The 27,576-nt window shown below is 43.7% G+C and overlaps 1 protein-coding gene across 4 annotated transcripts in view; it reads left to right on the top strand.

Moving 5' to 3' along the window:
* LOC137355313 (cGMP-dependent protein kinase 2) overlaps nt 1-20,402 on the top strand; it is a 63,157-nt gene extending 42,755 nt beyond the window's left edge. For 3 of the 4 annotated variants that reach the window (XM_068020301.1, XM_068020302.1, XM_068020300.1), the window contains 5 exons: nt 3,331-3,494; nt 10,136-10,258; nt 11,205-11,267; nt 17,354-17,420; nt 19,260-20,402. In XM_068020301.1, coding sequence (XP_067876402.1) covers nt 3,331-3,494; nt 10,136-10,258; nt 11,205-11,267; nt 17,354-17,420; nt 19,260-19,355 — 513 coding nt within the window. In that variant the 3' untranslated portion in view covers nt 19,356-20,402. Of the gene's footprint in view, nt 1-3,330; nt 3,495-10,015; nt 10,259-11,204; nt 11,268-17,353; nt 17,421-19,259 lie in introns of those variants that run through there. The other variant, XM_068020304.1, reaches the window with a different exon arrangement.
* Nucleotides 20,403-27,576: the final 7,174 nt, after the last annotated feature.

Raw genomic sequence — 27,576 nt, 5'->3', positions numbered from 1 at the left:
ACACTTCAAAAATCAGTTAATTGACCTTAAAGCACCTTGGGACGCCCTGAAGTTGTGAAAAGCGTTATATAAATGCAAGTCTTTTTTCAACGCACAGAGTTGTTATGATCTGGAATACAAAGCCTGAAAAGGCAGTGGAAGCAGTTTCAACAGTAACTTTCAAAAAGGAATTGGATATAAACTTGAAGGGCTATGGGGAAAGGGCAGGGGAGTGGGACTAATTGCATGGCTCATTCAAAGAGCCGGCACAGGCACAATGGGCTGAATGGCCTCGTTCTGTGCTGTAAGAATCCATGAATTTGATCCCACACCATTTTTGTATAATTTTCTATGTAAATCAGATCTGTGCATTTCACATTGACAAATGTTGGAGGTTTGGACTGGCAGACAGCTAGAGTATCTCTTCTCACAAAAGGTCAATAACAAGTTCCTGACTCTAATATGTCAGGTGGTCTCTCCTTTCTCCTAAACACATTAAACTAAAAATAGAACCTCCAGCTTCGCACATTTTTCAAAGTCCTTCACATACAAACAAAAATCACCTTGAAAAGTCCCACAATGAAATGAGCAAGCAGTTTAATTTATTTTTGAGGTGATATTGGTTGAAGGACGAATTAACAGATTTTTTTTAGGTGAAGATATTAAGGGTTACAGAACCAAGGTGGGCCGATTGATTGAAAAGACAGATCAGCCATGATTTAAATTCAATGGCAAACCAGGCTTGAGGATCTGAATGGCCACCCCTGTTCCTATATTCTTATAAATGCTCTTCAAACAATGATAAAGGATCTTTAATATCCTAAGGAACCGGAGCTTCGTGTTAATAATTTGTTTGAAGACGTCACCTACATCAGTGTTGCACTGTCATTGCCTTGCACCCAGAGCCTCCTGATCCAGTACTCTGCTGAGAATGAGACCCACTAAACTGAGCTGGCATGGGTTAGAAACAGCTTCACCTGCTAGTCATTCATTGCTCTCTCTCTCCTTGCAACATAGGAACGTGGGGCAGGAGTAGGCCATTCAGCCCATCGAGCCTGCTCTGCCGTTCAATACGATCATGGCTGATCATCCACTTCAATGCCTTTTTCCCACACTATCCTCATATCCATTAAGTCATTAGTATTTAGAAATCTGTCAATCTCTGCTTTAAACATACTCAATGACTGAGCTTCCACATCCCTCCGGAGTAGAGAATTCCAAAGATTCACAACCCTCTGAGTAAAGAAATTTCTCCTCATCTCTGTCCTCAGTGGCTTCTCCCTTATTTTGAAATTGTGTCCCCTGGTTCTAGACTGCCCAACCAGGGGAAACATCTTACCTGCATCTACCCTGTTGATCCTTTTAAGTATTTTGTAAGTTTCAATGAGATCACCTCTCATTCCTTGAAACTCTAGAGAATACAGGCCCAGTTTCCCCAATCTCTCTTCATAGGACAGTCCTACCATCCCGGGAACAAGTCTGGTGAACCTTCGTTGCACTCCTAAGGCAATAATATCCTTCTGAAGGTAAAGGGACCAAAACTGCACACACTACTCCAGGTGCAGTCTAACCAAGGTTCTAACAATTGAAGCAAGACTTCACTACTCCTGTACTCAAATCCTCTTGCAATAAAGGCAAACATACCATTAGCCTTCCTAATTGCTTGCTGCACCTGCATGTTAGCTTTCACTGACTTATTGACAAGGACACCCAGGTCCCTTTGTACAACTACATTTTTTAATCTCTTACCATTTAAGAAATACTCTGCACATCTGTTCCTCCTACCAAAATGGATAACCTCACATTTTTCCACATTATATTCCATCTGCCACATTCTTGCCCACTCACTAAGTCTGTCCAAATCCCCTTTGCATCTTCCTCACAACACACATTCCCACCTAGTTTTGTGTCATCCGCGAACTTGGAAATATTACATTTTGTCCCCACATCCAAATCATGATATATATTGTGAACAGCTGGGGCCCAAGCACTGATCCCTGCGGTACCCCACTCGTCACAGCCTGCCAGCACGAGAATGACCCATTTATTCCTACTCTCTGCTTTCTGCCTGTTAACCAATCCTTAATCCATGCCAGTATATTACCTCCTATCCCATGTGCTTTAATTTTGCTAACCAATCTCCTGTGGGGGATTTTATCAAAGGCCTTTTGAAAACCCAAGTATACCATGCCCACCGACTCCCCTTTATCAATTCTGTCAGTAACATCCTCAAAAAACTCCAACAGGTTCATCAAACATGATTTCCCATTCAGAAATCCATGTTGACTGTGCCCAATCAGATCATTATTATCCAAGTGTCCATTTATCACATCCTTTAGAATAGATTCTAGCATTTTCCCAATGACTGATATAAGGCTAACAGGTCCATAATTCCCTGTTTTCTCTCTCCCTCCCTTCTTAAATTGTGGGCTGACATTTGCGACCTTCCAGTCTGCAGGAACTGCTCCAGAATTTATAGAAGTTTGGAAGATGCATCCACTATCTTCATAACTACCTCTTTCAACACTCTGCGATGTAGAATATCAGGTCCTGGGGACTTATAACCTTCAGACCCATTAATTTCTCCAATACAACCTTCTTACTAATACTAATTTCCATCAATTCCTCATTCTCCCTAGTCCCTTGGATCTCTAATTCTGGGAGATGTCTTGTATCTTCCTCAGTGAAGACAGGCACAAAGTAATCATTTAGCTTCTCTGCCATTTCTCTATTCCCCATTATAAATTCTCCTGACTCTGCCTGTAATGGACCCACATTTGTCTTAACCAAACGTTTCCTTTTTACACACCTGTAGAAGCTTTTACAGTCTGTTTTTATATTTTTTGCTAGCTTACATTCATAGTCTATTCTCCCTTTCTTCATCAGTTTCTTTGTTCTCCTTTGCTGTATTCTATCTCTATCTCTCCCTCTCTCTTTCTTTCTTCCTTCTCTTTTTCCCTTCCCCTCTTTCCCTCTCTCTGTCTTTCTGCTCCCTCCCTCTCCTTCACCCTCTCTTTCTACCCCCTTCTCTCTCCTACTCTCTGCCACTCAAAGGGTTGTGAATTTTTGGAATTGTCTACCTCAGAGGGTTGAGGATGATCCAACATTGAGTAATTTAAGGCTGAGATAGACAGGTTTTTGGTGTCTCAGGAAATCAAGGGATATGAAGAGCAGACGGGAAAGTGTTGAGGCAGACAATCAGCCATAATGGTATTGAATTGGGGAATAGGCTCAAGGGGCCGTGTGGCCTACTCCTGCTCCTCTTTCATATGTTCTTATGTTCTCTCCTCCTCTCTCCCCTATCTCTCTATCTCCTTTTCCCCCCTCTCCTTCTCTCCCTCTTCCTCTTAGGCTGATTTTGGTTTTGCTAAGCGGATTGGCCGAGGCAAGAAGACATGGACATTCTGTGGAACTCCTGAGTATGTCTCTCCAGAGATCATCTTGAACAAGGGACATGACTTTGGGGCAGATTATTGGTCCTTAGGAATCCTGGTCTTTGAGCTGCTGACTGGAAAGTGAGTATTGAGGCAGTGATGTTTATGTCACAGTGTCTGCACAGGATGTAGTTACACACAATTTAACATGGAAGGCGTAGATCTTCACTTTGTGTGGCAGTTTAAAATGGGTGATAGCGAATTGGCAGCTCATTTACATCCTAGAATAGAATCATGGAACCTTACAGCACAGAAAGAGGCCTTCATACCTGTGCCAGCTCTTTGAATGAGCTGTCACATCTTTTGCCCATTGCCCTGTTCACTTTTTTGCCATTACACTCAGCGGGTGCTAAGTATAAAACTTTTGCAACTGGTGCAATTTTAATTGCTCCACCATTGGAAGACACGCCTTCAGTTGCCCTGGCTGTAAGTTCTGGAATTCCCTCCCTACATCTCTCCGCCTCTCTGACTCACTTTCCTCCTTTAAGACACTCATTAAAACCTATCTCTCTCTGACCAAGCTTTTGGTCATCTGACCTAATATTTCATTATGTGGCTTGGTGTCATATTTTGTTTTACAATGTTCCTGTGAAGGGTCTTGGGATGTTTTATAATGTTAAAGGCGCTATATAAATATAAGTTGTCGCTGGTGGTGGTGGAATGAGACATTAGTGTAATAAATGTTGCTGTGAGTGAGAATCTGTCTTATGGTTAAATTGGAATTAGCAACTAGGAATTCAACCTTCATTGTGTTTGCATGAGCACTGTAAACTCAAGTTGCACCTTGGCTGGAACATATTGTCTTACACACACTATATGGAGAGCCCAGGGTGATATCTGTGAGGCAGTGAAGATTTACTGCTGACATTTTCTTTACAGTTGTTTGCTCTTGTTCGAGCTCCACTGTGCATTGCTTTTAGGAGAACATGGGCTTGTAGAACAAATGTGGGTTTAATATTATTCATAAGTTACGGCTTTCATCTGCTTTCACTCGCAGAAGGAGATGATACATGAAGTGATTCGTTCCAATGGCATTGATGTCATTGAATCATGAGGTTGGCATCAGCCAAGTGAGAGGGATTGCCAAACACAGATCTATGAGAATAGAATCCATTTAACATTGGTCACATCATTCTGCTGGTAGTTCGAAACCAGATCCTGTTTGTATAATACTAGTTATTCATAAACAGCTTCCCCATGGAAATCACTGACTAACAATGAGATACAGATGTGTCTTTTGTTGGTAAATTTGAGTACAGAATAAATTCAGGTGTTGAGGCACTGTCTGGCAGTGTCATTCCTTTTCAAAAGCTCCTTCAACAGGCGATACATATGATAATCAACTTTCTGTGCTTTAATGAGGTGGACGATTAACATATTCATTTTCTGAAACCTGTTCCTCGTGCCCTGTCCAGGGATTGCAAATATTCAGGCCCGATATTAAAGACGCCACTTTGAGAGACTGGGAAGCAGGTGAACACTGTGGTTACACTGGGACATTATTCTTATGTCTGGGGATTACTCTGGTCCTTTGAGCTGCAATGAGTAATTCTTCACTCTATGATTCCTGTTAAAGGTTGTATTGATTTGGATTACCATTGCTCTCAATGCAGAATTTTCTGCTCTTTAACAGAAAGCAATGTAACACTACAGCAAGGATTCACAAAAACCTGCAACCTCTGACCAGATGGCCATTGTCCATGTGTGAGCCCAAAGAGTGAATGCCATCCTGCATCGGATCAGATCATCAGTCCAACTGGTCTACGCTGGTGTTTTTCCTCCCACCTCTTTCCATCTCACCCTATCAGCATATCCTTCTATTCCTCTCTTCCTCATGTGTTTATCCAGCTGCCCCCTTAAATATATCGATACTATTCACCTCAACCACTCCCTGTGGTAGCATGTTTCCACATTCTCACCATTCTCTGGGTAAAGAAGTTTCTCCTGAATTCACTATTGGATTTATTAGTGATTGTCTTATATTTATTGCTCCTTGTTTTGATCTCACCCACAAGTAGAAACATTTTCTCTATGTCTACCCTATCAAACTTGCTCATAATCTTGAAGACTTCTAGCAGGTCTCTTCTCTTAATATTCTACCAAGAGCTTGACAGTAAAGTTTTATCCTGTCCTCATCAAAGCTCCACACCTACACACGTCTCAGCACAGTGTCCAAGAACTCCCACCAGACTCTTCCTGTCCTTAACATGGGGAACATTGAGCATAATTGTCATACTAGGTGTAGCCCCAGCTGAGAACAGCAGGGCAAGGTGTCAAACCTAGCATCTTCCTGGTCTGTGTGACACAGTTTCATGTGCTGTGTTTACCACCTGAGACACTGTCGGAGCCTCACCAAGAGCAGCAACTTGCAAATATAGCATCTTTAATATAGTTAAACGTCCCATGCTGTGTCACAGGAGCAATTATCAAACAAAATCTGACACCGAGCCACATTAGGAGTTATTAGGGCAGGTGACCAAAAGCTTGGTCAAAGAGGTAAGTTTTGAGGAGTCTTAAAGAGGAGGAGAAGGGTGAAGAGGTTTAGGGAGAAATTCCAGAGCTTAGGGCCCAGGCAGTTGAAGGCATGGCTGTCAACGGTGGAGTGAAGCTACAGGCATGAAGAATGTTTGAAATAGAGGAAACTACACAAATTCCAATGGTGCTATCAGATTCTGCAATGAGTAGATCTCCCAGCACAACACATGAATAGTAATTCAGGGATGTCTCAGATCGGCTGCAGAACATTCTAAAGGGGGAGGGTGAACAGCCAGTTGTCATTGTGCACATAGGCACTAATGATATAGGTAAAAAACGGGATGAGGTCCTACAAGCAGAGTTTAGGGAGTTAGGAGCCAAGTTAAAAAGTAGGACCTCAGAGGTAGTAATCTCAGGATTACTACCAGTGCCACGTGATAGTCAGAGTAAAAATGAAAGAATAGTCAGGATGAATGCGTGGCTTGAGAGATGGTGCAGGAAGGAGGGGTTCAGATTTTTGGGACATTGGGACCGGTTCTGGGGGAGGTGGGACTATTACAAATTGGACGGTCTACACCTGGGCCGGACTGGAACCAATGTCCTTGGGGGTGCTTTTGCTAACGCTGTTGGGGAGGGTTTAAACTAATGTGGCAGGGGGATGGGAACCAATTGAGGTCAGTTGACAGTAAGGAGGTAGTAACAAAAGCCTGTAAGGAACTAGATAATGAAGTCAGTGTGACTAAGGGGAAGAGCAGGCAGGGAGCAGATGATGAATATAAAGGGACTGGTGGTCTGAGGTGCATTTGTTTTAATGCAAGAAGTGTAGTAGGTAAGGCAGATGAACTTAGGGCTTGGATTAGTACCTGGGAGTATGATGTTATTGCTATTACTGAGACTTGGTTGAGGGAAGGGCATGATTGGCAACTAAATATCCCAGGATATCGATGCTTCAGGCGGGATAGAGAGGGAGGTAAAAGGGGTGGAGGAGTTGCATTACTGGTCAAAGAGGATATCACAGCTGTGCTGAAGGAGGGCACTATGGAGGACTCGAGCAGTGAGGCAATATGGACAGAACTCAGAAATAGGAAGGGTGCGGTAACAATGTTGGGGCTGTACTACAGGCCTCCCAACAGCGAGCGTGAGATAGAGGTACAAATATGTAAACAGATTATGGAAAGATGTAGGAGCAACAGGGTGGTGGTGATAGGAGATTTTAATTTTCCCAACATTGACTGGGATTCGCTTAGTGTTAGAGGTCCAGATGGAGCAGAATTTGTAAGGAGCATCCAGGAGGGTTTTCTAGAGCAGTATGTAAATAGTCCAACTCGGGAAGGGGCCATACTGGACCTGGTGTTGGGGAATGAGCCCGGCCAGGTTGTTGAAGTTTCAGTAGGGGACTACTTTGGGAATAGTGATCACAATTCCGTAAGCTTTAAAATACTCATGGACAAAGACGAGAGTGGTCCAAAAGGGAGAGTGCTAAATTGGGGGAAGGCCAACTATACCAAAATTCGGCAGGAGCTGGGAAATGTAGATTGGGAGCAGCTGTTTGAAGGTAAATCCACATGTGATATGTGGGAGACTTTTAAAGAGAGGTTGATTAGCGTTCAGGAGAGACATGTTCCTGTGAAAATGAGGGATAGAAATGGCAAGATTAGGGAACCATGGATGACAGGTGAAATTGTGAGACTAGCTAAGAGGAAAAAGGAAGCATACATAAGGTCCAGGCGGCTGATGAAAGACGAAGCTTTGAAAGAATATCGGGAATGTAGGACCAATCTGAAACGAGGAATTAAGAGGGCTAAAAGGGGTCATGAAATATCTTTAGCAAACAGGGTTAAGGAAAATCCCAAAGCCTTTTATTCATATATAAGGAGAAAGAGGGTAACTAGAGAAAGGATTGGCCCACTAAAGGACAAAGGAGGAATGTTATGCTTGGACTCAGAGAAAATGGGTGAGATTCTAAACGAGTACTTTGCATCGGTATTCACCGAGGAGAGGGACATGACGGATGTTGAGGTTAGGAACAGATGTTTGATTACTCTAGGTCAAGTCGGCATAAGGAGGGAGGAAGTGTTGGGTATTCTAAAGGGCATTAAGGTGGACAGGTCCCCAGGTCCGGATGGGATCTATCCCAGGTTACTGAGGGAAGCGAGAGAGGAAATAGCTGGGGCCTTAACAGATATCTTTGCAGCATCCTTAAACACGGGTGAGGTCCCGGAGGACTGGAGAATTGCTAATGTTGTCCCCTTGTTTAAGAAGGGTAGCAGGGATAATCCAGGTAATTATAGACCGGTGAGCCTGACGTCAGTGGTAGGGAAGCTGCTGGAGAAGATACTGAGGGATAGGATCTATTCCCATTTGGAAGAAAATGGGCTCATCAGTGATAGGCAACATGGTTTTGTGCAGGGAAGGTCATGTCTTACCAACTTAATAGAATTCTTTGAGGAAGTGACAAAGTTGATTGATGAGGGAAGGGCTGTCGATGTCATATACATGGACTTCAGTAAGGCGTTTGATAAGATTCCCCATGGCAGGCTGATGGAGAAAGTGAAGGCGCTTGGGGTCCAAGGTGTACTAGCTAGATGGATAAAGAACTGGCTGGGCAACAGGAGACAGAGAGTAGCAGTAGAAGGGAGTTTCTCAAAATGGAGACGTGTGACCAGTGGTGTTCCACAGGGATCCGTGCTGGGACCACTGTTGTTTGTGATATACATTAATGATTTGGAGGAAAGTATAGGTGGACTGATTAGCAAGTTTGCAGACGACACTAAGATTGGTGGAGTAGCAGATAGTGAAGGGGACTGTCAGAGAATACAGCAGAATATAGATAGACTGGAGAGTTGGGCAGAGAAATGGCAGATGGAGTTCAATCAGGGCAAATGCGAGGTGATGCATTTTGGAAGATCCAATTCAAGAGTGAACTATACAGTAAATGGAAAAGTCCTGGGGAAAATTGATGTCCAGAGAGATTTGGGTGTTCAGGTCCACTGTTCCCTGAAGGTGGCAACGCAGGTAAATAGAGTGGTCAAGAAGGCATACGGCATGCTTTCCTTCATCGGACGGGGCATTGAGTACAAGAGTTGGCAGGTCATGTTACAGTTGTATAGGACTTTGGTTCGGCCACATTTGGAATACTGCGTACAGTTCTGGTCGCCACATTATCAAAGGGATGTGGATGCTTTGGAGAGGGTGCAGAGGAGGTTCACCAGGATGTTGCCTGGTATGGAGGGCGCTCGCTATGAAGAGAGGTTGAGTAGATTAGGATTATTTTCATTCGAAAGACGGAGGTTGAGGGGGGACCTGATTGAGGTGTACAAAATCATGAGAGGTATAGACAGGTTGGATAGCAAGAGGCTTTTTCCCAGAGTGGGGGTTTCAATTACTAGAGGACACGAGTTCAAAGTGAAAGGGGAAATGTTTAGGGGGGATATGCGTGGAAAGTTCTTTACGCAGAGGGTGGTGGGCACCTGGAACGCATTGCCAGCGGAGGTGGTAGATGCGGGCATGATGGAGTCTTTTAAGATGTATCTAGACAGATACATGAATGGGCAGGAAGAAAAGAGATACAGAACCTTAGAAAATAGGCGACATGTTTAGAGAGAGGATCTGGATCGGCGCAGGCTTGGAGGGCCGAAGGGCCTGTTCCTGTGCTGTAATTTTCTTTGTTCTTTGTTCTTTTGTTAATAAAGGCAGAATTGGTGTTCTCTCCAAACACCTCCTGATTTGTGTAAATTGGTATCCTGGATGTCCAACAAAAATATTGTGTAAAAAGAGCTTTCCATCTGATGATTGATTGGGTTGATGGTTTTTTTTACAGAGAAAGTCTCCCCCCACCCTGACCCCTGGCATTCCATGCTACATTTCCATAGCAACCAGAGAGGAATTGGCACTGGTACAAGCCCTCACTTCCTTGGAAATATGAAGAGTAGCATTCCAGCTATTCTGATGAAGAAATTTGTACCTGAAACGCACACCTCAGCCTCTCCATCCGATGCTGATGCATTTTCTGGGTTTTCCAATATTTCCAGTTTTCAGTTTTTTTCTTTATTAAGTATCCCTCCTGCTGGTGTGACTTCCTAGTTTGTAGTTACTTGAACTTTTATTGACAGCTCATGTGTTCCTAGATTGACCCACATTGATGTTATGTAGCTGTGTCACTAAACTTCCAAAGGATACCTCGGATTACAGCCTGCGACACACACAGGCTCAAGAGAATTAATGATCCAGTCTGTCTGTCTCTCCAGTCCTCCTTTTACAGGGCCCGATCCAATTCAAATTTACAACATGATTTTGAGAGGAATGGAGAAAGTGGATTTTCCAAAGCGAATCTTCAAACGGCCAGAAGATCTGATCAGGAGACTGTGCAAGTAAGCAAATGTTAATGACAGAAATGACCCTTTATTAAAACATAATGGTCAAAAACTGCAAACAGAGCATGGCTTTTTCTGGAAAGGTCCATCTGGTGCAGGACCATTTTAATTCTTCATATTTTAATATAACATACTTCATTCCTACAAGTCTTTGCCACATTTACTAAATCTGGGGATGCCCCATATTCATCCTTTGTGAAGACTGATAGGAAGAATCCATTTAAAACGTCTGCTGTATTTTGATTATTTATGATCGATTTATCAAATCCAACCCCTCTGGGCCCCCCTATTCTTTAACTTTCTGACTGGTTTTATAGTCCTTGCTCCCTCCTATGGCTGTCTCCATCTAGTCACCAAATTGCTGTCTTCCTTTTCCTAATTCTTTCTTCAACTGCTCACATCGAATCCCAATCCTTGTGTTTTTGAAAGTATTTCTGCTTCATTTGTTATATTCCATCTAGTCTCACGATGCATCAATTGTACCTCCCACCTTAAACTAGCCTGAAATAGATTCCATGTCTCTTCTGCTACAATTTCCAAAGGTTTTTTAAGTGGCTGAAAGATTTCGCTTGGGATAGGTTTTATGATCAAGTGCTCCCAGCATTATCCCCAAATTCCTGACACGTGTGCCTGTCCCAAGAAACTGCCTGCCTGGAGTTAGGAGACAGCTGTGGCTCAGTGGATGTGCAAATCTTCATCAGTATGAGTGACGTCAGCTCTGATGAGTGTCTTTTCATTTCCCAGAGGCTGACTGACCTGCTGTATATTTCCAACATTTTAGGTTTCTAAAGGAATTTTTGTTTCATTTTATATGTTTCAAAGAGAACTCTATTGCTATTTAAATGTTGTCAGATTTTAATGTGTTTTCTGAACAAAATATACTCTTGAAACTGATTTATGAATTATGTTCATATTTTAACATGTCCATTTGATAATTGTGCAGAGTTAATCCAACAGAGAGATTAGGAAACAAGAAGAATGGAATAAATGATATTCGGAAACACAAGTAAGTGACCAGACAATTAAAGGGCCAAATGGAGAATGGAAATGTGATATTAGTGAAGAAATGAGAGTGTCAGTGGGGATTGGGGGAAGACAGAACAAGGGGGCATAACCTGAAAGGGAGTGATGTCAGGAAGCACTTCTTCACTTAAAGGGTAGTGGAAATCTGGAACTCTCTCCCCCAAAAAGCTGTTGAGCCTAGGGGTCAATTGAGAATTTCAAAAGAGAGATTGATAGATTTTGGTTGGGTAGGAGTATTAAGGGTTATGGAACCAAAGCGGATAGCTGGAGTTAAGCTTTGATCAGCTATGATTTAATTGAATGATAGGACAGGCTCGAGGGGGTGAATGGGTTTCTCCTGTTCTTATAAATGGATTTGAAGGTGCACCACACCCCTGTTCCTTGCAGAGCTAAATTCACTGGAGCCGCCGGTCAGCTCATGTGAAGATATTCTTCATTTTCTCAGTCATGCTGTGCCAGTAGGAACCCCTGTACCCTCGGCTCTTCCATATTCCAGACAATATTCCCATCCAGCAATCAGCTGGGATAGTGTGTGGCCGGGTTGAGATACTGTGTGCCCAGCGAGTAAGGTTGACACTGGCAACACAGACTCCATAAAATAGCCCATTTATCACAGCCACCATGTGCTTGAGCTGGGTATGAGATGGAGCAAAATCCACAAATCCACAGCAGTGACGATCTTCACTTTGATCAGCACAAAATTCGCGATACAATGTGAAACAAAACAGTGATGGGGTCATAAATTTAAATATAAGATAGTCACTGATAAATCCAATAGGAAATTCAGGAGAAACTCCTTCACCCAGAGAATGGTGAAGAAAGTGGAACTTACATACATATGAACTTACGAATTAGGAGCAGGAGTAGGTCACTCGGCCCCTCGAGCCTGCTCCACCATTCAAGAAGATCATGGTTGATTTGATTGTAGCCTCAACTCCACATTCCCATCTACCACCAATAACCCTTCACTGCCTTGCTTATCAGAATCTATCTACCTCTGCCTTAAAAGTATTGAAAGACTCTGCTTCCACTGCCTTTTGAGGAAGAGAATTCCAAAGACTCACGACCCTCTGAGAGAAAAAATTTCTTCTCATCTCTGTCTTAAATGAGTGACTCTTATTTTTAAACAGTGACCCCTAGTTCTAGATTTTCCCACAAGGGGAAACATCCTTTCCACATCCACCCTGTCAAGACCCCTTAGGATCTTATATGTTTCAATCAAGTCGCCTCTTACTCTTCTAAATTCCAGCAGATACAAGCCTAGCCTGTCCAATCTTTTCTCATAAGACAATACGCCCATTCCAGGTATTAGTCTAGTAAACCTTCTCTGTCCTGCCTCCAATGCATTTACATCCTTCCTTAAATAAGGAGACCAGTACTGTACACAGTACTCCAGATGTGGTCTCACCAATACCCTGTATAACTGATGTATAACCTCCCTATTTTTGTATTCAATTCACCTCGCAATGAACAATAACATTCTATTAGCTTTTCTAATTACTTACTGTACCTGCATACTAACCTTTTGCGATTCATGCACAAAGACACCCAGATCTCTCTGCATCCCAGAGCTCTGCAATCTCTCACCATTTAGGGGAGGTGGTGGCGTAGTGGTATTGTCACTGGAGTAGTGACCTAGGGTATTGCTCTGGGGATATGGGTTTGAATCCCACCACAGCAGAAGGTGGAATTTGAATTTAATTAATAAATCTGGAATTAATGATGGCCATGAAACCATTGTCGATTAAAAACCCATCTGGTTTAATAATGTCCTTTAGGGGAGGAAATCTGCTGTCCTTCCCTGGTCTGGCCTACATGTGACTCCAGACCCACAGCAATGTGGTTGACTTTTACATGCCCTCTGAAATGGCCTAGCAAGCCACTCAGTTGTATCTAACTACTACGAAGTCAATAAGAAAGAATGAAACCGGACGGACCACCCGGCATCGACCGAGGCATCGGAAACGACAACGGCAAACCCAGCCCTGTCGACCCTGCAAAGTCCTCCTTACTAACATCTGGGGGCTTGTGCCAAAGTTGGGAGAGCTGTCCCACAGACTAGTCAAGCAACAACCTGACATAGTCATACTCATGGAATCATATCTTACAGACAATGTCCCAGACACTGCCATCACCATCCCCAGGTATGTCCTGTCCCACCCGCAGGACAGACCCAGCAGAGGTGGTGGCACAGTGGTATACAGTCGGGAGGGAGTTGCCCCGGGAGTCCTCAACATTGACTCCGGACCCCATGAGGTCTCATGGCATCAGGTCAAACATGGGGAAGGTAACCTTCTACTGATTACCACCTATCGCCCTCCCTCAGTTGATAAATCAGTACTCCTCCATGTTGAACACCACTTGGAGGAAGCACTGAGGGTGGCAAGGGCGCAGAATGTACTCTGGGCCGAGTCCAAAAGGACAGAGCTGCTAGACTATGTCTGCGGCAGGTGGTGAGGGAACCAACAAGAGGGAAAAACATACTTGACCTCGTCGTCACCAATCTGCCTGCTGCAGATGCATCTGTCCATGACAGTATTGGTAGGAGTGACCACCGCACAGTCCTTGTGGAGACAAAGTCCCATGTTCACATTGAGGATACCCTCCATCATGTTGTGTGGCACTACCACCATGCTACATGGGATAGATTTCGAAGAGATCTAGCAATGCAAAAATGGGCATCCATGAGGCGCTGTGGGCTATCAACAGCAGCAAAATTGTACTCAACCACAATCTGTAACCTCATGGCCCGGCATATTCCCCACTCTACCATTACCATAAAGCCAGGAGACCAACCCTGGTTCAATGAAGAGTGCAGGAGGGCATGCCAGGAGCAGCACCAGGCATACCTCAAAATGAGGTGTCAACCTGGTGAAGCTACAACACAGGACTATCTGCATGCCAAACTGTATAAGCATCATGCAATAGACAGAGCTAAGTGATCCCATAACCAACGGATCAGATCTAAGCTCTGCAGTCCTGCCACATCCAGCCATGAATGGTGGTGGACAATTAAACAACTAACTGGAGGAGGTGGCTCCACAAATATCCCCATCCTCAATGATGGGGGAACCCAGCACATCAGTGCGAAAGATAAAGCTGAAGCATTTGCAACAATCTTCAGCCAGAAGTGCCAAGTTGATGATCCATCTCGGCCTCCTCCTGAAGTCCCCAGCATCACAGATGCCAGACTTCAGCCAATTCAATTCACTCCGCGTGATATCAAGAAATGACTGGATACTGCAAAGGCTATGGGTCCTGACAATATTCCGGCAATAGTACTGAAGACCTGTGCTCCAGAACTTGCCTCGCCCCTAGCCAAACTGTTCCAGTATAGCTACAATAATAATAATAAAAACAAGAAACGCTGGAAACACTCAGCAGGTCTGGCAGCGTTCCGAAGAAGGGTCACTGACCTGAAACGTTAACTCTGCTTCTCTCTCCACAGATGCTGCCAGACCTGCTGAGTGTTTGCAGCATTTCCTGTTTTTATTTCAGATTTCCAGCATCCGCAGTATTTTGCTTTTAATCCAGTACAGCTACAACACTGGCACCTGTCCAGAAATGTGGAAAATTGCCCAGGTATGTCCTGTTCACAAAAAGCAGGACAAGTCCAACCCGGCCAATTACCGTTCCATCAGTCTATTCTCAATCATCAGTAAAGTGATGGAAGGTGTCATTGACAGTGCTGTCATGAGTCACTTGCTTAGCAATAACCTGCTCAGTGACGCTCAGTTTGGGTTCTGCCAGGGCCACTCAGCTCCTGACCTCATTACAGCCTTGGTTCAAACATGAACAAAAGAGCTGAACTCAAGAGGTGAGGTGAGAGTGACTGCCCTTGACATCGAGGCAGCATTTGACCAAGTGTGGCATCAAGGAGCCCTAGCAAAACTGAAGTCAATGGGAATCAGGGGGAAAACTCTACGCTGGTTGTAGTCATACCTAGCACAAAGGAAGATGGTTGTGATTGTTGGAGGTCAATCATCTGACCTCCGGGACATCACTACAGGAGTTCCTCAGGGTAGTGTCCTAGGCCCAACTGTGCTCAGCTGCTTCATCAATGGCCTTCCTTCAATCATAAGATCAGAAGTGGGGATGTTCGCTGATGATTACACAATGTTCAGCACCATTTGCGACTCCTCACATACTGAAGCAGTCTGTGTAGAAATGCAGCAAGACCTGGACAATATCCAGGCTTGGGCTGATAAGTGGCAAGTAACATTCGCGCCACACAAATGCCAGGCAATGACCCTCTCCAACAGGAGAGAATCTAACCATCTCCCCTTGACATTCAATGGCATTACAATCGCTGAATCCCCCACTATCAACATCCTAGGGGCTACCATTAACCAGAAACTGAACTGGAGTAGCCATATAAATACCGTGGTTACAAGAGCAGGTCAGAGGTTCGGAATCCTGCGGCGAGTAACTCACCTCCTGACTCCCCAAAACCTGTCCAGCATCTACAAGGTACAGTCAGGAGTGTGATGGAATACTCTCTACTTGCCTGGATGGGTGCAGCTCCAACAACACTCAAGAAGCTCAACATCATCCAGGACAAAGCAGCCCACTTGATTGGCACCCCATCCACAAACATTCATTCCCTCCACCACCGGCGCACAGTGGCAGCAGTGTGTACCATATACAAGATGCCAAGCAGCAATGCACCAAGGCTGCTTAGACAGCACCTTCCAAACCCGCGACCTCTACCAACTAGAAGGACAAGGGCAGCAAATACATGGGAACACCACTGCCTGCAAGTTCCCCTCCAAGTCACACACCATCCTGACTTGGAACTATATCGCCGTTCCTTCACTGTTGCTGGGTCAAAATCCTGGAACTCCCTTCCCAACAGCACTGATGATGTACCTACCTCAAATGGACTGCAGCGGTTCAAGAAGGCAGCTCACCACCACCTTCTCAAGGGCAATTAGGGATGGGCAATAAAAGCTGGCCTGGCCAACGACACCCACATCCCATGAAGGAATTTTAAAAACGCATATTTTTTATTCTTCCTGCCAAATTGAACAATTTCACATTTTCCCACATTATACTCCATTTGCCAGGTCTTTGCCCACTCACTTAACCTACCTATATCCTTTTGTAGCCTCCTTATCTCCTCTTCACAACTTACTTTCCTACCTATCTTTGTGTCATCAGCAAACTTAGCAACCATACCTTCGGTCCCTTCATCCACAGGGAGTGGTTTAGGCGAATAGCACTGTTGTATTTAAAGGGAAGCTGGATAAACAAATGAGGGAGAAAGGAATAAAAGGGTATGCTGATAAGGTGAGATTGAGAGGATGGAGCAGTTGGGCTGAATGGCCTGTTTCTATGCTGCACATTCTGTGTAACAATGGGGCCAATATGGAGGGGGTTGTCAGAAATCTTGAGCAGTTGACAAAAAAATACTTGGGCAAAAACAAACACCAACCATATCATGGGCCAATTCTAATTAATAAACCCTTTCAGTGACATCACACCTGGGTCACTCACAATGTCTAGGAGAAAAAAAAAGACAAATAAAGATGTGAAAATAAAGGATGTTATTGAGAGGAACGTATCGTTGGTGTCAGAGGACTAACAAAATGGCAGATAAGACGCCTTTAATTCTCTAACATCTACCATAAGGTGAATACGGAAGCTGTGAGGTTCCCTTCACTCCCACTTTAATTCAGATCTGGCCCCTTTCCCAAGTGGTTGAGATTCTGATCTCAGAGCTGAGAACACAATACAGAACAGCCACTGCACTGTCAAAAATAATTATTACTGTGAAGCACTTGAAGATATTTGGATGGGAGAGGTGCTTTATAAATGCAAGGCGTGCAGAAGAGATCAAGGTGAAATCCAAACACTTCCCGGTATTCTATTATAAAAGTATTAAAGCTTTGATATTCAGTGGAATACAAGTCATTATGCTTTGTTAATCTGCACATTGTTGTCACAGAGTGCTTGAGCTGTCAGTCTCTAATTGATAGTTGCTACCTCACTGATATGAACAGAATAAATTACATTTTGTCCCTATTATCACAGCACAAATCCATTGTGGTTTTATTCACTTTGTTTTAGATGGTTTCAAGGCTTTGACTGGGAAGGGCTCAGGACTCGGAAAATGAAGTCTGTTCTTCGAAGAGAGGTATTTATGGTTTTACAAAGGCTCGGAGTTGGATGCTTTCTTTCTGTTGTTTTACAGGTAATAAGGAGTAGCTCGCCAGAAATGTTGGTAAAAAGACGGCTGTTTTCTTTTTACTTGGGTGATGCCAAAATATAGTCATTAACGAGAGGTTCAATATATTTATATTGTTCCTTCAGCAATTGGGAATAGGCTCAACATATAGTGCACAACAAATGTAGGCATGCATTCTAACTTCGTACTCATTTAAAATGTCTTCTTTTATACCCTTCGTTTTCCTTTAGCAGGCTTGAATCAACCTTCTTTTCCTTGATTGGCTCTCTTTACCACTTGACCTCACATGGTACTTGCCCCTTCAGTAATTTCCCATCATCTAAAGCTCACTTTTATCCTGCATTTCCTTATCTGTCTGTATCCTGTGTGAAAATGACAAAGCTGTATCACGGCCGAGCTGTTATTTAAGCTGTTTACAATCAGGGGCCACCTTCTGGCAGACTTTCATGGTCCAGCCGTCTTGCTTTATTCAATACACTATAATCTAGTCTCACTCACTACCCTGCATTATGTTTTCTATTCTCAATGCTAAGTTAACCTTTAACTTCCCAGCTGCATCTTTATCTCATCTTCCAATGAAGAGAGATCCCGATATCCCCAGACATCTCAGCAGCCAATCCCATGGGACCATAGGAAGAATGAGGAGAGGCAATATCAATTCCATTTGGAAGGAAGAAAAAAGAAAAACTTGCATTTATCTAGCACCTTTCATGACCTCAGGATACCCCAAAATGCATACTGCCAATCAATTACTTTTGAAGTATAGTCACAGTTTATTTTTCTCTTTGATGGGATGTGAGCGTCGCTGGCTAGGCTAGAATTTATTGCCCATTCCTAATTGCCCTTGAGAAGGTGGTGGTGAGCTACATTCTTGAACCGCTGCAGTCCATTTGGGGTAGGTACACCCACAGTGCTGTTAGAGGGAGTTCCAGGATTTTGACTCAGCGACAGTGAAGGAACAGCGATATAGTTCCAAGTCAGGATGGTGTGTGACTTGGAGGGGAACTTGCAGGTGGTGGTGTTCCCATGCATTTGCTGCCCTTGTCTTTCTAGTTGGTAGAGGTCGTGGGTTTGGAAGGTGCTGTCTAAGGAGCCATGGTGTGTTGCTGCAGTGCATTTTGTAGATGGTACACACAGCTGCCACTGTGCGTAGGTGGTGGAGGGAGTGAATGTTTGTAGATGGGGTGCCAATCAAGTCGGCTGCTTTTCCCTGGATGGTGTCAAGCTTCTTGAGTGTTGTTGGAGCTGCACCCATCCAGGTAAGTGGAGAGTATTCCACCACACTCCTTTCAATAGCTCTTTCAAAGAGCCAGCACAGGCACAACTGGCCAAATGGCTTATTTCTGTGCTATAAAATTCTATGACTCCATGAGACTCCCAAAGGCTGAATAGTTGGAGATTCCTGGCTTGTCCCTTTGATCTGAGATTGCTCACTCTCATACTTTAATGGGTCGTTAGCCTAATCAAAACAAACGAGTTAACATCTCTACTAAAATATCAGGAATTTCAGATTAATATCTTTTATGTGAAGAAACACTTCCTGACATTACCCTTGAATAGTTCTAATTTTAAGCTTACACCCCCTTGTTATGGACTCCTGTACCAGAAGTTACTCTTTATCGACCCGAATAATCTTTTATTCTTTTAGATGCCTCAATTTGATCACCCTTTAATCTTTTATATTCAAGGGAACACAAGTCGGGTCCATACTGCTTGTCCTCATCATTTACCACTTTTTAGTCCTGGTACCAGTCCTCTTGTAATGTTTGTCTTAATTCTTGTCTTAAGTTGAAGGGACCAGTGGATCACAGCAACTTTGACAGTTTCTCTCCTGAAAATAATGAGCCTCCGGATGAGTTTTCCGGCTGGGATGAGGACTTTTGAGGAGTGGTCCCCGCACCTGAGACATTTTGGGATGAAGACCGAAAACTTCAGGAATCTTCGAAAAGAGAGAATAAGAGAATGTGTTATGAGAAGCTTTTTCTTAACAAAAAACAACTCATTTACAGTCTGGGAGTTGTACTCAGATCGGATGTGCCTGGAGTTTGGAAGCTTGTCTATCTCCACAGCCCTCGTGAGGCAGTGCTTCAGATGGAGCTCAATGTCCTGGAGTCATGGGTTTAAGGAGCAATGTGAGGTGCTGATCAGGTGTGGCTATGTATTACATTCGACATGCCTTTAGTTGATGCATGACTTGTCCCAGTCAATGGGGAAACACTGCATGTGTCATTGACTTCATCCTTCAGAGAGACTGTTAACGGGAACAGAATTGAAGACACTATCTATGAGCATGGAGAAGTTGCTGGTAAACTTTGTTACAGTCGTGTAACTATTCTGCAGCAGTTAGTGACGGGAACCCTGTAGATAATTCATCACTTTGCCGAAAGGTCTTTACTGACATTTAGAGAAGCAGCATGAATGAGAAAAGTATTTGAGTAATTATTGTGGAGCTTGGAGGATAAAGTTATGGTGCAGTACTTTTCTGTGAAAAAGACAAATCTAATTGATTGAGACAGAGCTAAGTGGATAGAACATTGGAACCAGAGGAGGCCATTCAGCCCCTCGAGTCTGCTCTGCCATTTAGTTAGATCATGGCTGATCTGTATTTTAACTGCATTTACTCACTTTAGTTCCACAACCATTATTATTACCTTTTCCCAACAAAAATCTATCTATCTCAGTCTTGAAATTTTCAATTAATCCCCAGCCTCAACAGCTTTAGGAAGAGAATTTGTTGTGTCAAAGTTGGTTGTTTTCATGTACATTGTGCACAATTCATTTGCATTCCATTAAGTAAAACGAGGTGTTGATTAGTAGGAACGCCGGAATACGTATAGGATCAACTCCCAGATCATTGGGTGTAATCAGTGGAGAAAGCCCGTGGCTGCAGTCAGATCATTCATTCAATGGCTATGCGATTTAAGTTGTTAAAATGTGTAAAAATATTGTTAGAAAGAAATAAAGTTTAAACGAATTGAAGACGTCTCATATTTTTGCATGATCGCAGAGCTGAGCGGAGTCATTCTGTTAGTGTGTGATGGAAAGCACACCTGCCAAATGGAAATATATTAATTTCATCATATGGAACACTATTTGAACTTTTACTGGACATTGAACATGTTAAAAATCCACAGAGCTGAATGGCTGAAAACATGGCTGCACATTTGCATTCTGAAAGTTGCATAGAGAGAGACAATGGGAGTGTTCCCTGATTCAGTTAGCTGGATGGGTTTTGTCAATAGTGATGATCAAAAGATATTGAGAGTCATTGTCTGTGTAAGAGCCAGCAGTCCACAACCCTTCCCCGCCACCCCCCCACCAAGTGTGTCTAGTAAGCTTTGAAGAATCAACAACCCTCGGCAGGTGATGCTGTTTCAAACAAAGAGCTAGTAATATGACTAACCTGCTGTCCAACCTGGCAATTGATTGAATTGTGCCGCACAGAAAAGTTTTGAGACAGACTGCAATTTTGAAGACCAAAGAGAAGCAAGGTCTCTCTCTCTCTCTCTCTCTCTCTGTCTCTCTCTCTTTCGCTCTGTCTCTCTCAAGCAAAGGACCCACAGAAGTAACTTAAGTCTCAAGACAGAAGATCCCTGCAGCCTACTGGTATCAGCGAAACAAGTTTAAAAGTGTGTACTGGGCCCCCAAGGAGAACTGCAAGACTTAACTCCAATCAAGGTCCTTACATCAAAACCAAAAACAGTAATTGAATTCCATCTACTGCTCCAAACCCTCCCCCTTTAGTTCTTTCTCCTCCGTATCTATTTGTGTGCGTGTTTATCTCGTATGCATGCTAGCTTGGTTGCATCGCATATTTTAGTAATTTTAACAGAGTTAGAGTGTTAAGGTTAATTAAACTTGCATCTTTCCTGGTAAACCTGAGAAAGCCTGTTTAATTGGTTTGTTTACAATTACAATTAGAAAGCAGTGAGTAAGGATTCACTGAGGTGAAGCTAAAGACACTATTTTTAAAAAGTTAAACCCTGTTACAGCCAAACCAGGAAAGGGACGAGAGGGGAGCCTGAGACCCCTTCCTCACCCAGTCGTAACAGTGTGCTGGCTGTTGGGAATGAGTCTTCATGGTGTGGGAATATTGCACATAGTTATGGGGGAGCCTGGGGCTAGTGCCTGGGCCTGCAGCCTGGATCTCTAGTTAGGCAGTTTCATTGCTGCTGCTGAGGGCCAGTTCTGGTGTTATACGAACATATGAATTAGGAGCAGGAGTAGGCCATTCGGCCCCTCAAGCCTGCTCCACCATTGCAGTAAGTTCCTGGCTGAACTGATTGCTCCACATTTCCACCTACCCCCGTTAACCTTTCACCCCTTTGCTTATCAAGAATCTATCTACCTCGGCCTTAAAAATATTCAGACTCTGCTTCCATTGCCTTTTGAGGAAGAGAATTCCAAAGACTCACAACCCTCAGAGAAAAAATTTCTCATCATCTCTGTCTTAAATAGGTGACCCCTTATTTTTAAACAGTGACCCCTAGTTCTAGATTCTCCCACAAGAGGAAACATCCTTTCCACATGCACCCTGTCAAGACCCCTCAGGATCTAATATGTTTCAATCAAGTCGCCTCTTACTCTTCTAAATTCCAGTGGATACAAGCCTAGCCTGTCCAATCTTTCCCCATAATATAGCCATAATATTGCAATGAGCTACAACTGACACTATCACCCACATCGTATCTACTCTATCATGGACTCTACCTCACAAAAAGTTCCTTCACATGACGCAATTATGAAATAGTTTTTCTGGGAAATATGACCTTGGGTCTGATTGCAGAATGTGATACTTTGATTACTGTGTTCTTTCTGAGGTAGTTTTTATATATTACCATGGTTACTGAATATTAAACTTGTTGACCTGGATGAAAGATGAGTAAAGATAATTCTCAACCAATCTGCACTGAAATAAACTAGGAGATCTGTCGTTCCCCAACCTACTCAGATTAAGAGAGTTGACGATTCATTACATACACAGCAGCTCATGTTCATTGAATTATTAAAGAACGTCTACACCGAGAACATTCACCCATCAAGCCTGCCTCTTCCATAGTCCATGTAATTTAAAAAAAGACTTGCATTTATATAGCCCCTTTCACAACCTCAGGATGTCCCAAAGCGCTTTACAGCCAATTAAGTATTTCAAACTGCAGTCACCATTGTAATGTTGGAAACACGGCAGCCAATTTGCACACAGCAAGATCCCACAAACAGCAATATGATAATGAACAGATAATCTGTTTTGAGGTTTTGGTTAATTATTGATCAGAACTCTCCTGTTATTCTTCAAATAGTGCCATGGGATCTTTTATGTCCATCTGAGAGAGCAGACAGGGCCTCACTTTAATCCAAAAGGTAGCAGCTCTAACAGTGCAGCACAGTCTCAGTACTGCCTCTCCAACAGTGCAGCACTCCCTCAGTAGTGCACTGGGAGAGTCGGCCTGAATTTTGTGCTCAAGTCTCTAGAATGGGACTTGAACCCATGACCTCTGACTCATAGGTTAAACACACTCGCACTAAGCTACAATTGACACTATCAGCCATAGCATATCTACTCTATCCTGGACTCTACCTCAGAAAACGTTCCTTCACCGACATTGCAAATATCACTCTGCCCCTCGGAAATCCAGCATTGATATCTCCACGTGAAACACAAACCATACAGCAAATAATTAGAAAAAAAATTGTACTTTCGTAAATGCACAACAGATAGATTCAGGCCCAACCTACTGCATTGCACAGAACATGAGCCAGACTACACATATTTACAGGTCCAACCTATTACCAGTTCTAGGCCTATTTTAAAGCTCATGGCAGACCACCACCCCCACCACCCCCCTCCCCACCAGCCCCACCACCCTCCCCAACACCCCCCCCACCCCCCTCCCCACCAGCCCCACCACCCACCCCACCCCCCCACCCCCCTCCCCTCCACCCCCCCCACCCCCCTCCCCACCACCCCCCCCCAACCCCCTCCCCACCACCCTCCCTTCCACCCCCCCACCCCCCCTCCCCACCAGCCCCCCCCACCCCCCTCCCCTCCACCCACCACCAACCCCCCCCACCCCCCTCCCCTCCACCCACCCCCACCCACCTCCCCCACCCCCCAATCATTGAGATACAATTAACCAATGGGAAATAATTACAGAAAACCCTGCAGGGCATCCAGAGCAAAACTGAGAACAAAGATTAGTCTGCACAGCAAGTCAAAGGAAAACTAGAAATCAAGAGTGAGAGAGTGAGAGAAAAAGAGATAGAGAATGAGAGAGAAAGAGAACTATATAGAGAGAGTATGAGAGAGATATCGAGTGAGAGATAGAGAATACAAGAGAAAGAGATGGAGAGCGAGCACAAGAGAGATAGAGTGAGAGAGAATGTAAGAGAAATAGAGATTGAGAAAGAGTGAGAGAGAGAGAGAGCACAAGAAAGCTCGAGTGTGAGAGAGGGAATGAGAAAAAGGAAGCGAGAGATAGAGGGGGAGTGAGAATGAGAGACAAAGAGATGGAGAGAGAGACTAAGAGTACAAGAGGACTAAAGATGAAAATAGCTCAACTAAGCAAGCGTTTATTTCATTATAATTTTGTGGCAAATTGACTCAGCTGATTGTGTCATTTGAAACAACTAATTACAGTATAAATGTTGAATTATTCCATATTCAGTAGTAAAATAGGGTGTACTTAGCAATTAGATGATGGTTTCCATAGCAACATGTTATTGACAGAGAAAGTGGCAAGAGGCAGTGTGTGTGTTGTCACCATGGCAACAGCATCATAATTGAAGACTTTCAGTCAAACTCAGAACACAATGTCTGATAAATTGGAGGGTTTCGGAATTAATTTGCTGTGACCAGAATTCCCAGGAAATGCACCAGCCCAGAATTTGCTGCCAAAATTGCGGTGAGTTTAAAGCTTTAATGCTTTGTCGATATCACTGTGGCAAAGCTGCAGCAGCTTGTGGTGAGGGAGAGATTCCCCATGAATCACTGCCAGCCTCGCAGAAACAGGACCTCAGACTCCCCGTTCTTTTTAAGCACTCCCTGGATTTGCACATTAAACCCAAAATTAAACACATCGCAGAAAGATAGGGCTGGTAATTAAGAGCGTAAGGAGCCTTTTAATGATGAGATAATTGTTTCTGCAATGCCACTCAACCTCTGGCCCTTTCTGTTTCCTTCTTAATCCAATCTTTCTTTCCCTCTGTTTATTTTTCTTTCTGTACCTGATTTAACTCTAATTCCCCCCAATTTCCTTCTCTGCCATTCCTCTGTTTCTTTCTCAATCCTTCAATGTCACTGGTTGACTGAGGTTGCAGATTCCCGGTTGCCCTTGCTGCATTGTTATCAGCTCACACTTCCAGCAAGTTACACTGCATAACAATTCCGGGCTGAAGGATTATGGAGAATGTCTAACTAACGAGGCTCTCGATGAGGAACTGTGGTGGGAAACTGTGGGAACCCTGCTTCCCTATTGTAAGCTCCATCATTGAATACAATTAAGGCTGCATTAGACAGATTTTTGGACTCTCAGGGAATCAAGGGATATGGCGAGCGAGTGGGGAAGTGGAGTTGAATCCTAAGATCAGCCATGATTGTATTGAATTGCGGAGCAGGCTTGATGGGCCATATGGTCTACTCGTGCTCCTATTTCTTGTGAACCTGTGTTCTATCAGATTCCAAATGGCTCACCAATGGCCTTGAGGGAAGGAAACCTGCGGTTCTTACCCAGGCTGAGCCTCTATGTGACTCCAGTCCCACACCAATGTGGTTAACTCTTAACTGCCCACATTTCAGGGCAATTAGCGGTGGGCAATAAATGCCGGCCCTGCCAGCATCTCGAGAATGAACTTTTTAAAAATGTTCTCTCGTTTTCAGTTTGGAAGTTCGAGAGGTAGGTGTGAAGTATTAAGCATAAAGTGACACCACAATATGTTCACCCCCGTTCAGAGGAACCTGTCCCCCAGGAAGCTGCAGTGATGTGAATACCATTGCGAGGGAACTGTGAACAGTGCAAGGGGCATATTGGGAATATAAAATGGGGGTCATTTAGCAAATGCACAGCACAAGCCGAGAACATTAGCCATCATTAGCCATGGAGCATCCATAACCCTCTGGGGTAGAGAATTCCAAAGATTCACAACCCTTTGACTGAAGTAATTTCTCCTCATCTCAGTCCAGCTTTCAAGGTCACTTTTGGCTGACACCAAGCTTTCATTTCCAGATTCTTTTTAAACTGAATTCAAATTCTCCAACTACCCACGGTGGGATTATGATCTCATGTTTTCTGGAGTATTTCTCGAGCTATATAATTGCTGGGATTGATCCTCCAGCACTCTGTCCGGGAATCCATTGCATCAGTTAACTCTGTACCAAGAACAATTTCCTGTTACCAATCCTGTCCGATTCTCACTACTTCATTTAAAATGATTTTTTTAAATTTCCCTTTGCTAAACCATTTACCACTTGCAAGACCCTCAATAAGCCACGACTCAAATGCCTTCTTTCAAAGAATAAGAAAGACTTGCATTTTTATAGCACTTTTCGTAACTTCAGCATACACTTCACACCTAATATTTTTGACGTGTAGCCACTGTTGTAATGTGCAAAAAAACAGCAGCCAATTTGCACACAGCAAGCTCCCTTAATCTTACATACTTAGTTAACATTAATTCCTGCTTAACAGGACTGACCAAAACAGAGGGAAGGGCACAAAATTATAATTCATTCTCATGCAACTTCCAGGGATCTTCTTTGTGGCATCTACCCATGTCTACAAAGTAAAAGATTCGATTTGCTATTATAATCCCTTCACTTTATCTACACAGAGTTCGGCATCCACCACTTTCAACATTTCAATCAGGGTTTTTTATGTTGAAGATTAAAGGCAAAGGTTTTTCAAGCACTCAGATACTCAATACTCTTAATCAGTGTTTTTTTTAAACATTTTGTGAAAGCAAACAATCAGGAAGAATCAAACAGGTTTATAAAACTTCCTTTTGATCTAAATATGGAAACTTGCTGCTTGTTACTGAGCTGTGAGCTCCACCTGCTGGAGTTCAGTGGCTCTGCATGATGGGATGAACAGCCCAAAATGCTGATCAACATCAAAAGACTTGCATTGATATAGCACCTTTCATGTGCACCAGACGTCTCAAAGCACTTTACAGCCAACGAAGTACTTTTGAAGTGTAGTCACTGTTGTGATGTAGAAAATGTGGCAGCCAATTTGATACAGCAAACACCCACAAACAGCAATGAGATAATGAGCAGATAATCTGTTTTCGCGATGTTGATTGAGGGACAATTATTGGCTCAGGATACCGGGGAGAATTCCCTTGCTCTTCTTCAAAATAGTATCATGGGATTTTTTATAACCACCAAGGGAGGCATCTTGTAGATGGTACACACTGCTGCCACTGTGCGTCGGTGGTGGAGGGAGTGAATATTTGTGGATGGGGAGGCAATCAAGCAGGCTGCTTTGTCATAGAATCATAGAGTTATACAGCACAGAAAAAGGTCCTTCGGCCCATCATGTCTGTGCTGGCCATCAAGCACCTATCTATTCTAATCCCATTTTCCAGCACTTGGCCTGTAGCCTTGTATGCTATGGCATTTCAAGTGCTCATCTCGACACCTGGATGGTGTCGAGCTTCTTGAGTGTTGTTGGAGCTGCACCCATCCAGGCAAGTGGAGAGTATTCCATCACACTCCTGAGGTCAGGAGCTGAGTGGCCCTGGCGGATCCCAAACTGAGCGTCAGTGAGCAGGCTATTGCTAAGCAAGTGTCACTTGATAGGACTGTTGATGACACCTTCCATCACTTTATTCATGGTTGAGAGTAGACTGATGGAGCGGTAATTGTCCAGGTTGGACTTGTCCTGCTTTTTGTGTACAGGATATACCTGGGCAATTTTCCATATTGCCAGGTAGATGCCAGTGTTGCAGCTGTACTGAAACAGCTTGGCCAGGGGCAAGTTCTGGAGCACAGGTCTTCAGTACTATTGTCGGAATGTTGTCAGGGCCCATAGCCTTTGCAGTATCCAGACCCTTCAGTCGTTTTTTGCTATCACGCGGATGTGATGCTGGGGACTTCACAGGAGGAGGC

This window comes from Heterodontus francisci, chromosome 42, assembly GCF_036365525.1.
Source record: "Heterodontus francisci isolate sHetFra1 chromosome 42, sHetFra1.hap1, whole genome shotgun sequence".
Classification (NCBI taxonomy): domain Eukaryota; kingdom Metazoa; phylum Chordata; class Chondrichthyes; order Heterodontiformes; family Heterodontidae; genus Heterodontus; species Heterodontus francisci.
The sequence above is the reverse complement of the archived record's forward strand: the minus strand, read 5'-3'. Positions and strand labels throughout refer to the sequence as shown.